Raw genomic sequence first — 14,517 nt, forward strand, 5'->3', positions numbered from 1 at the left:
GACAAAGGAGGATGATACTATGAACCAAAACTAACGAGTTCTTGCATGAAGTTGGGTAAATGAACAAAAACAACAAATGACTGTGGAACCCCATGACAGTGCCTCAAATGTGTCAAATGAGTCAAAACGATCAAAAGCAAAATCAACTAAATCTACCACTTCGTCTGTCAAGTCAGCCCTATTTTTTACAGTCTATGGTAGTTACATATCGAGTGACTGCTCAGGGTTGACACTGTGTGAATGGGAGGCGTCTTGAAGAGACAGGCAGGTATAAATAGAAAACGCCGGAGTGGTGGCCGCGGCAGTGGCGCGTGTCCATGTGCGTCAAAATGGATCACCTGACATATAGGATGCAAATATGACAGGGGGTCCACCCAGCGGCTGTGGGTGGACTGGCAGTGAAAGGACGACTCAGTGCTTGGAGATCAGTTTTCCTAAAAAAAAAAAAATAATAAAGTTTGATGAAAATTTTATAATAATTATATAAATTAATAATTTACATTTGAGGGATATCTTTCACAATAATTAATAAAACATGGTCTAGAGTCATTCTAATGATCACAAAAAAACATATATTACAATTATTTTACCTACTTTTATTAGGGTAAAGGTCAAAAGTCTTAGGTTAAAAAATGTTCAGACATTTTTTATTTGTGTGAATTTCAGCCTCTGTGGGGGGTGTTTATATGCAAATATCATGACCAATGGCATTGAAATGGCATTGCAATGAACATCACTGATGACGTTTAGGTGAAAAAAGAACAGAAAAAAAAAAAAAAAAAAAAGCAACCCTGGGTCTTAGAGGGTTAACAGGTCGAGGTGAGTCGTCCTTTCACTGCCATTCCCCCTCGCGGGAATGGCAACTTTCAACCAGCTGTGAGGTTGACCACCCATTCACGACACCCGACTCATTATTCAACAAGGCCTTTTCTTTATTTCACGCCAAGACGAGTTTGTGTCACTGCCGTCCCACACGCAGTCTATTTACCACCCATCAGGGGATCAACATTAGTCACTGGCAAGGCTGATGCCACGCGTGTACTGTCACACAGGCACTGTAGACAATAGACAACTTCAGTCACTAAAAGTTCACTACCACTGCAAATGTCACAGGCTTCAACACTGCTTAATCAATAAGAGTACAAACATAATAAGAGTCACATAAACAGTCAAACATTTCATACCGTGTGGTCTGGTGCAAACACACACACACACACTGGTGCTCTCTCCCTCTGCTCACTCTGGAGTCTGGCTGTGTGAAATGAGTCTATTGGTCTGAGGTGAGTGAAGCTAACAGGCTTCAGCTATATATGGATAGGTAACTGGAGGTGTCAAAGTAAAAGTATGCCAAATTACAGGAAGTATCCAAACAAACAACAACATAAGACAAACAATAAATAAAGAATAAACAGACTTCAAACTAAAGAAATTATTGCAGAACCAACTGTCACTGGCAGTTACACTTGTCTACTAGTCCCTTCCTAACATCTTAGTCTAGTTTTTAATTGTTGACAAAACAAACGTCAGTATATTTGCATCTGTATTGCATTACTGCTTGTTTTTAATGTTGTTGCCTTGCTTTTCTTTTATCCTCCATTTTTCTGTAAAGCACTTTGAGCTGCATTTCATGTCATGAAAGGTGCTATACAAATAGTTTTATTATTATTATTATTATTATTATTATATTTAGTCTTAGTTGTAGTCAGTGAAAAAAGGTAGTCGATGGACTTTTTCGTCTCAGTTTTAGTCGACGAAAACAACACTGTCCCCGCCTCCCTGCTCTGTGGGTTAAGTAGTTCCGATTGGGCATAGGCACACTGTCGGCACACTGTCGCATATTTTCTAAATATTTGATGCTTGTAGATCTGCTATTTTCTAAACATTTGTATACATTCCAGAGGGCCACTATAGTTCCACACTCACTCCAGAGGACCACTATAGTTCCACACTCACTCCAGAGGGCCACTATAGTTCCACACTCACTCCAGAGGGCCACTATAGTTCCACACTCACTCCAGAGGACCACTATAGTTCCACACTCACTCCAGAGGGCCACTATAGTTCCACACTCACTCCAGAGGACCACTATAGTTCCACACTCACTCCAGATCGAGGACCACAATATAGTTCCACAGATCACTCCAGAGGACCACTGTAGTTCCACGCTGTACAAGTACACAGCATAGGCACTCAGATCATATCATACTACAACAGGCATATATATTACTCACCAGGTCAGGATGGAGGTTCCTTCATTTGTCCAGAAGCTCTGAATGGATTCTGTAGCTCTTCTCCCAACATTGAAGACACAGGTCAGTTCTTTATAAACGGGCATTTCTTCTCATCCCTCCGTTCATGCCGTGAGGACTGTATGTTCACACAAAAATAATGAAACACATAAACAATCAACAAAGTGCACCGCAGTACATTATATTGACCAAACAAATGAAAAATATATATACATATATATATATATGAAATGTTTATATGTTTTTAATTGACAAGGACTGCCTGGAGGGAAAATAGCCTGTTACATAGGCCATCTCTGTGTTGTTGTTTTTGTATTTACTGTTGTGTTTTTACATGTTGTTTGTATATGGACCCATTGTGTCTGAAATAAAGTTTTCAATCAAAATACAAACATGTAGAAATGCGCGATGCGCAGGTGAACGTGTCCATCGTGTAGGCAGGCCTACATCAAACAAAACAACACAACATCAAAGACTAATCTAAAATATAGAATAGGCCTACCTCGTGCATGGCCGCTTGTTGTGAAAAGAGGTTCTTCGTCCTTCTTGAGTGTCATACAGTCCTTTGAATGTCTGTCTGTCGTGTTTCCTCTTAACTTTAAAGTTTGTAACACACTAAACTGTCACTGTGTCTGCCGCATGCTTCCTTCGTGCTAACCAGAGTGTGAATGAGTGAGACACAGTTTGTAGCAGCTGAGTGCAATGCATCAATCAGTCAATCAACCATGGTCCATGGCCTCCCCCTGGCCAGCCGGGGCGCCTGATGGAGGGGAAAGGAACTGGTTGGAATAACGTGTTCCTTCCACTCCACGCGCTACGTCCAACCAGGGAAACTCCCCCCTGTCAGGTGTAAAGGAGCAACTCGGACACTAGTCAATAGTTTTTATTTAGTTTTAGTCACATTTTAGTCACCTGGAATGTTTTAGTCTTTTTACTCAAGTAAATGTAAATGTTGAATTCCGGACATTTACTAGGTCGGGCGTAGAGTATTTCTATCTTTGCAATATTGATATTTTTACTTAAAGTCATAACAAAAAGTGAACTGTATACCTTGGTGGATATCCAGGATGCTCATCCTGTTTTCGCCAGCAGGGGGAGACAAATCACCGTCCAATGGGCACACGCACACATCACACGCCTCCTTACGGCCTCCGCGTAAAACTACAAACGTCATCATTAAGGGACGACGTAGAGGTGTGCGACACAAAACACACAGCGGTCCGTGCATGATTTAAAGACCATTTAAACGACTGATCTTGTATTTAATGTAAACAGTGTGGTTTGATTCTGCGCTCATCAGAGAGGTGAGTCCATCTGTTGTTACAGCAGCGACCCATAGAGGACCCAGAACCGGAGCTTTATCCTCCTCCTCCAGTGAGCTCTGTTAGAATGTCTGATCATTCATAATGTAAACTCTGTATCAAAGCCATAGATCGGTTGAATACTGGAAGACTCACCCCGGTGCGTGTCCGTTTTTCCTCCCGAAAAAGGATATATTATATTACTTATATTGACCCTATAAACGATTTAGTATTATTTAGTATTATGTAAGGTTTTGCCCCCTCAAATGGTCAGATAATCCCCACATATCCTACAGCAACTTCTGTGAACAGACTTCACTGTCTAGACATTTTTAAAGCTCAGCTCAAGACCCACTTCTACAACATTGCTTTTAATTGATCTTTTATTTATTTTTGTTATTCATGTCCTCACTGTATTGCGTTACTGCTTGTTTTTTGAATGTCGTTGCCTTGCTTTTCTTTTATTCTCCATTGTTCTGTAAAGCACTTTGAGCTGCATTTCATGTCATGAAAGGTGCCATACAAATAAAGTTTTATTATTATTATTATTATTAGTTGTCAGGGCTGATGTCACGCCTACCTGGTTGTGACGTCATCCCCTCCTTATATAAGCATTATCCTCTGTCGGATTATAATCTTCAATCTAGTCTGTTTGAGAATCTCTAAACTAAGCCTTTCAGTTTAAGTTTTATTAACTTGCCCGTAAAGGTAAAGATATCGCCAAAGACCTAACTTCGGATTTTACCAGCTCTTGTGACCAAAGAACCTGCTCCACCTTACAGCGGCAGTGACATCATATTGGTTCTGACACTTCTGATTTGTCCTCAGGAGAAGGAGGGAGGAGCCACCATGTTTCACAACAGCTCTCACCGGAAGTTCTGGATCTTCGACGGCGAAGAGAGTCTGGAGAGAGTGAGACAGGCCGCCAACCACAAGTACTGCAGCGCCATGCTGAGGGTGAGACGGGTTGAATAGAGTCTGGAGAGAGTGAGACAGGTTGAATAGAGTCTGGAGAGAGTGAGACAGGTTGAATAGAGTCTGGAGAGAGTGAGACAGGTTTAAATATGTACCATGATGAGAGTGAGACAGGTTTAATAGTTAATACTGTATACCATGATGAGAGTGAGACAAGTTTAATATGTACCGCCAAGTTGACTTTATTTAAATAATCAGTTGCTTTGATTAACCACAATATAATACAATGTATGTACATATTAATTGTGTGTGCGCGCGTTTCTGTGTGTGTGTGTGTGTGTGTGTGTGTGTGTGCGTGCAGCCTGGGGTGAGTGAAGCCCTCTTCTTGTCCTCCTCAGAGGAAGAGGTTCTGTTCAGACATTATGAGAGGAGGTTACTGGAGTTCTGCAACGCCTTTAAACCCGTCATGCCCAAAGCTGTGGTGGTACGTTGTTATTATAATTGTTGTTGTTGTTATTATAGTTTTTGTTGTTATTATAATTGTTGTTTTTCAGTGATGTAATGTAAATATAGTTTTCAATGTAATGAGTCCCAGGATGCAGTGATGGTCTTTTAGAAATGAGTCCCAGGGACATTTTATGAGTCCCACTTTAACCACGTTAGGAGTCATATTATTTTGCCATTTTTACAGAAGAAGATTTGACTAAAGCTAGCAAAAATAAACTGGAACAAAAAAACTGTACAGCAGTACAGTAGTGCATCCCGTGGATGCAGAGGTCGTTGTTTTATTGCGTCCCTTAACTATAAACTGCATTTTGGGATCCATTATTATTATTAATATTGGCGTTGTTCCTCCATCCATTTTCAACCGCTTATCCATAGTCGGGTCACGGGGGCAACCCGAGTAAGCAAATAATGTGGTATTCATGTTCCAGGGTTCAGCCCTCATGTATTTCAGAAGGTTCTACCTCAACAATTCAGTCATGGAGCATCACCCCAGGATTATAATGTAAGTAATACTACTCTATTACTATTACTACTACTACATCACCCCAGGATTATAATGTAGTATTAATGTTAACGTGTTAATAACATGTTATTCCAGGTTAGCGTGTGCGTACCTGGCCTGTAAGGTGGATGAGTTCAACGTGTCCAGCGCTCAGTTCGGGGGGAACCTGGTCCACGAGACGCCGGCGGGTCAGGAGCAGATCATGGAGCAGATCCTGGAGTACGAACTGCTTCTGATCCAACAGCTGTCCTTCCATCTGGTCATCCACACGCCCTATAGACCCATGGAGGGTCTCCTCATCGACATGAAGGTAACATTAACACCATCTGGTCATCCACACGCCCTATAGACCCATGGAGGGTCTCCTGATCGACATGAAGGTAACATTAACACCAGCTGGTCATCCACACGCCCTATAGACCCATGGAGGGTCTCCTCATCGACATGAAGGTAACATTAACACCATCTGGTCATCCACACGCCCTATAGACCCATGGAGGGTCTCCTCATCGACATGAAGGTAACATTAACACTCTATAGAGCGTTGCAGTCCCGCCCCCTTTCATGACGACGCCAGGCCCAGGAAATGAATCACAATATTAATTTAAAGACCTTTTAAGCGTCGTACGAAGCCAACTCGAGTCGTGACAAATCATGACAACAAACACAATATTTTGGACCAAACAAATAATTACAAAGAAGAAAAACATTGTGTTTATTGTTATGATTTGTCTTTGTCCGTGGCGTAAACGTCTTTAAATAAATACTTTCTGAAATGTCTATGAGGAAAATGAATGGGGATTTATTTTCCGGGTCTCTGGAGGGGGCGGGACTGCGACGCTCTATAGACCCATTGTGGTTATTGTTTGGTCTTTAGACTATAGGTTATATTGTTATTATTTATTTATTTATTTTTGGTCTTCAGACAAGGTTTCCTGTCCTGGAGAGCCCAGAGTCGTTGAGACGAAGCGCCGACGACTTCCTGACGCGCGCGTCCCTGACGGACACCGGGCTGCTGTTCCCTCCCGCGCAGATCGCCCTGGCGGCCATCTTGAACAGCGCCTCCAGGGCGGGGCTTAACATGGACACGTAGGTCTCGTCACGCAACGCACGCAACACACGCAACGCACACTGCTTTCACATGACATGAATAAAAATGACTTTTAGCGTGGGTCAGAAACGGTCACATATGGTTAATGTTCTTATTAACCGCATAGTTACCGTAATGTTTGTGTTTGTTGACCCCGTAGTTACCTGACAGAATGTCTGGCGCTGAAGGACGACAGAGAGACTCTGACCAAGCTCTACGAAGCCATGAGGCGTGAGTTCTCCTATTGGTCAACCTATTGTTACAACCTATTGTTACAACCTATTGTTACAACCTAATGTTCAACCTATTGTTCAACCTATTGTTACAACCTATTGTTACAACCTATTGTTACAACCTATTGTTACAACCTATTCACAACCTATTGTTACAACCTATTGTTACAACCTATTTTTCAACCTATTGTTCAACCTATTGTTCAACCTATTGTTACAACCTATTGTTACAACCTATTGTTACAACCTATTCACAACCTATTGTTACAACCTATTGTTCAACCTATTGTTACAACCTATTGTTCAACCTATTGTTACAACATATTTTTACAACCTATTGTTACAACCTATTGTTACAACCTATTGTTCAACCTATTGTTACAACCTATTGTTACAACCTATTGTTCAACCTATTGTTACAACCTATTGTTCAACCTATTGTTACAACCTATTGTTCAACCTATTGTTACAACCTATTGTTACAACCTATTGTTACAACCTATTGTTCAACCTATTGTTAAACCTATTGTTCAACCTATTGTTACAACCTATTGTTACAACCTATTGTTCAACCTATTGTTACAACCTATTGTTGCAACCTATTGTTACAACCTATTGTTCAACCTATTGTTCAACCTATTATTACAACCTATTGTTACAACCTATTGTTACAACCTATTGTTCAACCTATTGTTACAACCTAGTGTTACAACCTAATACCTATTGTTCAACCTATTGTTACAACCTATTGTTCAACCTATTGTTCAACCTATTGTTACAACCTATTGGTCAACCTATTGTTACAACCTAATACCTATTGTTCAACCTATTGTTACAACCTAATACCTATTGTTCAACCTATTGTTCAACCTATTGTTCAACCTATTGTTACAACCTATTGTTCAACCTATTGGTCAACCTATTGTTACAACCTATTGTTCAACCTATTGGTCAACCTATTGTTACAACCTATTGTTCAACCTATTGTTACAACCTATTGTTACAACCTATTGTTCAACCTATTGTTCAACCTATTGTTACAACCTATTGTTCAACCTATTGGTCAACCTATTGGTCAACCTATTGTTACAACCTATTGTTACAACCTATTGTTCAACCTATTGTTCAACCTATTGGTCAACCTATTGTTACAACCTATTGTTACAACCTATTGTTCAACCTATTGTTACAACCTATTGTTACAACCTATTGTTCAACCTATTGGTCAACCTATTGGTCAACCTATTGTTACAACGTATTGTTACAACCTATTGTTCAACCTATTGGTCAACCTATTGTTCAACCTATTGTTACAACCTATTGGTCAACCTATTGTTACAACGTATTGTTACAACCTATTGTTCAACCTATTGTTAGGATTAGTCCGATCAGCGTGACCACCTTCTAAAGACTCTTCTGTAGTGATTAGTCCGATCAGCGCGGCCACCTTCTACAACCTTCTTCTTCTACAACCAAATAGAATGGTGGTGAACTGTGGCGGTCACTGAACTATCGCTCCCTGGCGCTGGCCATCCTGATGAAGTATTGTTGTGTTTCTAACAGGAATGACCATCCTGATGAAGAAATACGAGCCTCCTAAAACTGAGGACGTGAATGTTTACAAAGTGAAACTGGAGAGGATCCACGCAACCAACCCCAACACACAGTATGTATTATTAATATTATTATCCATCAGGCGCCCCGGCTGGCCAGGGAGAGGTAGTTTAGAGACCAGGATTACTGCATGTTTTTGTGAGAGTAACACGGGGAGAACATGTGAGGGTACATACCCTAGGGGACACGGGGGAGAACATGTGAGGGTACCTACCCTAGGGGACACGGGGAGAACATGTGAGGGTACATACCCTAGGGGACACGGGGGAGAACATGTGAGGGTACCTACCCTAGGGGACACGGGGGAGAACATGTGAGGGTACCTACCCTAGGGGACACGGGGGAGAACATGTGAGGGTACATACCCTAGGGGACACGGGGGAGAACATGTGAGGGTACCTACCCTAGGGGACACGGGGGAGAACATGTGAGGGTACCTACCCTAGGGGACACGGGGAGAACATGTGAGGGTACCTACCCTAGGGGACACGGGGAGAACATGTGAGGGTACATACCCTAGGGGACACGGGGAGAACATGTGAGGGTACCTACCCTAGGGGACACGGGGAGAACATGTGAGGGTACATACCCTAGGGGACACGGGGAGAACATGTGAGGGTACCTACCCTAGGGGACACGGGGAGAACATGTGAGGGTACCTACCCTAGGGGACACGGGGAGAACATGTGAGGGTACCTACCCTAGGGGACACGGGGAGAACATGTGAGGGTACCTACCCTAGGGGACACGGGGAGAACATGTGAGGGTACCTACCCTAGGGGACACGGGGAGAACATGTGAGGGTACATACCCTAGGGGACACGGGGAGAACATGTGAGGGTACCTATACCCTAGGGGACACGGGGAGAACATGTGAGGGTACCTACCCTAGGGGACACGGGGGAGAACATGTGAGGGTACCTACCCTAGGGGACACGGGGGAGAACATGTGAGGGTACCTACCCTAGGGGACACGGGGGAGAACATGTGAGGGTACCTACCCTAGGGGACACGGGGAGAACATGTGAGGGTACATACCCTAGGGGACACGGGGAGAACATGTGAGGGTACCTACCCTAGGGGACACGGGGAGAACATGTGAGGGTACCTACCCTAGGGGACACGGGGGAGAACATGTGAGGGTACCTACCCTAGGGGACACGGGGAGAACATGTGAGGGTACCTACCCTAGGGGACACGGGGAGAACATCTTATCTCTCCTAATGGTACCAACATCACATCCAACGACAACAAGAACATATTCAGAGTTTTGTTCAGTTCATACGAAGTGTTTTGTTTATTGATCCTCTGGTTTTGTATTAAAGATTTGCCAGTATAAAACGATAAGGTAATAAAACAATAAGGTAATAAGACAATAGCCTCAGGTATAGAACAACAATGTAATAAGACAATAGCCTCAGGTATAGAACAATAAGGTAATTAGCCTCAGGTAAAAAAAAAACAATAGGGCATAAGAGTGGGAGTGGGTTTCTGGACCCACTGAAAAAATCTGCCATTCCTTTTTTTCCCCATAGAGATTTACACAAATATTAAATTATTTTAAGCCTAGCCTGAGGTTTCTGGTCTAGAGGGGCGGGGTCTAGAGGGGCGGGTCGCGGCTGATTGGATCTCACCGATCTGTCCGTCAGCCCCGGACCAATTCTGTCCTTCTGGCGCGCTCAGAACACGCCCGTTTCGGTCCGGTAAAAATAAGTTTGTTTTTGCGGCTGATTTATCGATAAACTATAAACGGTATTTTGCTCACAAAAAATATGTTTTGGGTGAATTAAAATAAAATGAAAAACCACACTGGTACGATATCAACAAGCAAAGCAGCGTTATGTAGAAAAGATCCATCTAGAGAGGCTACACGCTCATTAGCATAATTAACGAGAGGCTACACGCTCATTAGCATAATTAACAAGAGGCTACATGGTAATTAACACAATTAACGAGAGGCTACACGGTAATTAACATAATAGTCAATAAACCGGTAATTATACAGCGGAGTATTGCTAGAGGTGGTTGTGGGCGTGGTTAAGAGGTGGTTGTGGGCGTGGTTAAGAGGTGGTTGTGGGCGTGGTTAAGAGGTGGTTGTGGGCGTGGTTAAGAGGTGGTTGTGGGCGTGGTTAAGAGGTGGTTGTGGGCGTGGTTAAGATGTGGTTGTGGGCGTGGTTAAGAGGTGGTTGTGGGCGTGGTTAAGAGGTGGTTGTGGGCGTGGCTAAGAGGTGGTTGTGGGCGTGGTTAAGATGTGGTTGTGGGCGTGGCTAAGAGGTGGTTGGGTGAGGGTGGTTAAGATGCTGTGGGCGTGGTTATTAAGGCGTTGCATTATCTCAGCGAGATGCTACGTTAAAAAAACAGTTTAACAGCCGAGCTACACAGAGCGTGTGGGTGTGACGTATGCGCAGTCCGCGGAAATATCTCGTGTGCAGATTTTCTCCACCTAGCATACGTACGCAAAACAATAATAACAGAACCGATGCGTATGGTGGTGTTGCTTCTGGTGGAGCAGCGGAAAAGGTTCTGACCTCCAGTATGTAAGGTTCTGACAACGCAGCGAACACAAGGTTTAACGTTTCTTTATGAGGTCTCCCGCGAGGGAGAACTTTGTCTTGGACCCCCAAGTCCTTATGCCCGTGTCGCCGCAGAGCAACGCCCCATACGCGAGTAGAGATGTCCCGAGAGACACACCCCTTTTAAGGCTAAACCCCGCCCACCAGAGGTGTGGCTTCCAGAGGTACCTTTCACATGAAAGGTTTTGAAAGGTACCTCTAGAAGTCAGCCTGGAACAGACCGACAGAATGGGACCGTATAAACACGACATGAGATTACGACACTGGTATCGATATTTGGTATCGGCTAACACGGAAATTGAGGTATCGGGTCAGATCGGGACATCCCTAGACCTCGAGACACTTTTACCTCGAGGTCGTAACGAGACAAACGCGTTTGGTCTGTCCAGCCTTCGTCAGGACTAACGCGACCCAGCCAACGGCTGCCACCGTTTTATATTTAAGATGACGATTAATTGTCGCAGAATTAATTGTGATTAATGATTTTGAATTGTTTCGTTTTTTTTGCGTTGAACCATGGAAGATGTTTACAATTCAATCACAGACTGCCCATCAGGGCAGAGACAACAAATTATTTGTAATAATAACTCAAAGAACCACTTCACCACTAACCACTTCACCACTATTCAACCAACTTTTTCCTACTCAGTCTGTGTCTCATAGAAGGGCTGTGGGCGGTTCAGAAACCAGTCTGTGTCTCATAGGAGGGCTGTGGGCAGTTCAGAAACCAGTCTGTGTCTCATAGGAGGGCTGTGGGCGGTTCAGAAACCAGTCTGTGTCTCATAGGAGGGCTGTGGGCAGTTCAGAAACCAGTCTGTGTCTCATAGGAGGGCTGTGGGCGGTTCAGAAACCAGTCTGTGTCTCATAGGAGGGCTGTGGGCGGTTCAGAAACCAGTCTGTGTCTCATAGGAGGGCTGTGGGCGGTTCAGAAACCAGTCTGTGTCTCATAGGAGGGCTGTGGGCAGTTCAGAAACCAGTCTGTGTCTCATAGGAGGGCTGATCTAAAAGCTTCCAACACGTTACGACGTGTAAGCTTGTAGATCTGCTATATTTTTTTAAACGTTTGAAAATGTAAGTTTTTTCAACGCAGAAACGATTGACGGTCATTAATATGCAAACGTAAATTAGTTTTAATTAATTGATTAGGTGATCATGTGATTATTGTGACAGACCTAACGAAGGCTGGACAGTAAAAATAAAAAAAAACGTTTGTCTCGTTTACGACGTAAAGATAAAAGATTGGCACTGTGGGCTGTGGGTTATCCACATGGAAGGACAACGTTCTGAAGTCTTTTCTGTGTTTTGGGGGCTTTGGGAAGGAAGTGAATTCTTCCTAGACTGTTTCTTTCTTCGGTCGTGTGTAGTGTTTACAGTGCGACGGCCGCACTGCATGCTGGGTACTGTAGTCTCCGGTCGTGTAGTGCTTACAGAGCGACGGGCCGCACTGCATGCTGGGTACTGTAGTCTCCGGTCGTGTAGTGCTTACAGAGCGACGGGCCGCACTGCATGCTGGGTACTGTAGTCTCCGGTCGTGTAGTGCTTACAGAGCGACGGGCCGCACTGCATGCTGGGTACTGTAGTCTCCGGCTGTGTAGTGCTTACAGAGCGACGGGCCGCACTGCATGCTGGGTACTGTAGTCTCCGGTTGTGTAGTGCTTACAGAGCGACGGGCCGCACTGCATGCTGGGTACTGTAGTCTCCGGCTGTGTAGTGCTTACAGAGCGACGGGCCGCACTGCATGCTGGGTACTGTAGTCTTCAGAGTCACATGACCTGGATGGCGGCAGCCAGAGACAGGATGGTGCATTCTGTCCTGAAACACAAAGTACACAATGTTTATAATACTACTGAAATACTACTACTGTACTCTGTACTGTAATACTACTACTACTGTACTCTGTACTGTAATAATACGACACTAATAAAGCTCCAAATGTACATTTATAATGCAATTTACATGAAATGGATACAAACGTTAAAACAATAGGTGTGATGATGTCATAATATGAGGAGTGATGTCACAGGTGTGATGTCAAGACATTGTACCTACATGACAACAGGACTGGTGACAATGACTGGATGACGCCGGTGTCTGGAGGGACGAGGACTGTGTTGTCATGACAACAGCACGGTGTCTGGAGGGACGAGGACTGTGTTGTCATGACAACAGGACTTGTGACAATGACTGGATGACGCCGGTGTCTGGAGGGACGAGGACTTTGTTGTCATGACAACAGCACGGTGTCTGGAGGGACCAGGACTTTGTTGTCATGACAACAGCACGGTGTCTGGAGGGACGAGGACTTTGTTGTCATGACAACAGCACGGTGTCTGGAGGGACGAGGACTTTGTTGTCATGACAACAGCACGGTGTCTGGAGGGACGAGGACTTTGTTGTCATGACAACAGCACGGTGTCTGGAGGGACGAGGACTTTGTTGTCATGACAACAGCACGGTGTCTGGAGGGACGATGACTTTGTGACGACGCAACAGGATGACATTTAAAATGAATATGACTAATAATAATAATAATAATAAACTCCATGTTTTCCAGTAAGAGGAAGCGAGGCTGGGAGGATGACGACCATGTGGCCAAAGAGGCGCGCATAGCAGAGGAGGTGAGGTCACGAATGTTAAACGGATGTCTCATGAATATTAAGCAGGGTCTCATGAATATTAAACACATTGTGATTCTAAATCCTGACCTAAAGTTTTCCAAAAAACTTCAGATATTAAAAAAAATAAAATTACTGTACAGTATTCAAACTTAAAATAATAAATATTAGTGTGTTGCTCGTTAGCGCGACAGCAGTTAATTAACGATTGTTTTGTTTGCAGGAGGAATGGACTGATGAAGATTTATGAAGACCAAACATTACAGAAAGCATTTAACAAATGTATCGATTTGACCTCAGACACTTCAAGTTGATTTGACCTTTGACCTCAGACACTTGAAGTTGCTTGATTCAATATTTAGATATTTGATATTAATATGAACCTATTTTTGAAAACACCTGATCTCGGTTGGTTCTGTGGCGTCACCGATACATTTTACAAAACAGTTCGTGAAACAATCTGGGAAATTATAGACAAAAGTGAATTTGTTTTCAATGTCATTTTCAGATTCAATATTAAATAATTTACAGATGTAGCAGAGGCACGTCTGGAAATGATTTAATATTTGAATCTGAAAAGAATACTCATATTTTAGAGAGCTACTTTTGAGCTGCACAAAAAGACTAAGTTAAAACGAACCCAGAAGTGTTTAAAGTTTAAACACACACACGGTCAATTTTCTGTTTCTCACATCCAGAATAATGTTGTTTTGGTTTCATGGTTTAAGTGAATAAAGATATTTTTTCTACACGTTGACAGATGGTGTAAGTGTGAAATACATGCATGAACATCTGGCTGTAACATGTACCATACTAGGGAGTAGGGAGCCACCGAAAGGGACGGTCGTGGCTGAAACCGAATATCCGATTTCGATGTTATATTAATTATTAGTCTAGTATCTCTGCTGTCGGGGACAA

General features: G+C 43.3%; 1 protein-coding gene across 2 annotated transcripts; it reads left to right on the forward strand.

Moving 5' to 3' along the window:
• The first annotated feature begins 3,437 nt into the window (after positions 1-3,437).
• ccnh (cyclin H) lies at positions 3,438-14,340 on the forward strand. Of its 2 annotated transcripts, none has more exons than XM_080786238.1 (10): positions 3,438-3,553; positions 4,379-4,507; positions 4,827-4,949; positions 5,401-5,474; positions 5,571-5,784; positions 6,400-6,563; positions 6,725-6,795; positions 8,361-8,463; positions 13,539-13,602; positions 13,823-14,340. In XM_080786238.1, exons 2-10 carry the CDS (start codon positions 4,400-4,402, stop codon positions 13,847-13,849), a joined length of 948 nt encoding a protein of 315 aa, XP_080642364.1. In that variant the 5' UTR covers positions 3,438-3,553; positions 4,379-4,399; the 3' UTR covers positions 13,850-14,340. The 2 variants fall into 2 exon arrangements, with proteins under 2 accessions (XP_080642364.1, XP_080642365.1); XM_080786239.1 differs by having other exon boundaries at positions 3,466-3,568; positions 4,392-4,507.
• Positions 14,341-14,517: the final 177 nt, after the last annotated feature.

The sequence above is a fragment of the Protomyctophum bolini genome (assembly GCF_963924005.1).
Source record: "Protomyctophum bolini genome assembly, chromosome: 16".
Classification (NCBI taxonomy): domain Eukaryota; kingdom Metazoa; phylum Chordata; class Actinopteri; order Myctophiformes; family Myctophidae; genus Protomyctophum; species Protomyctophum bolini.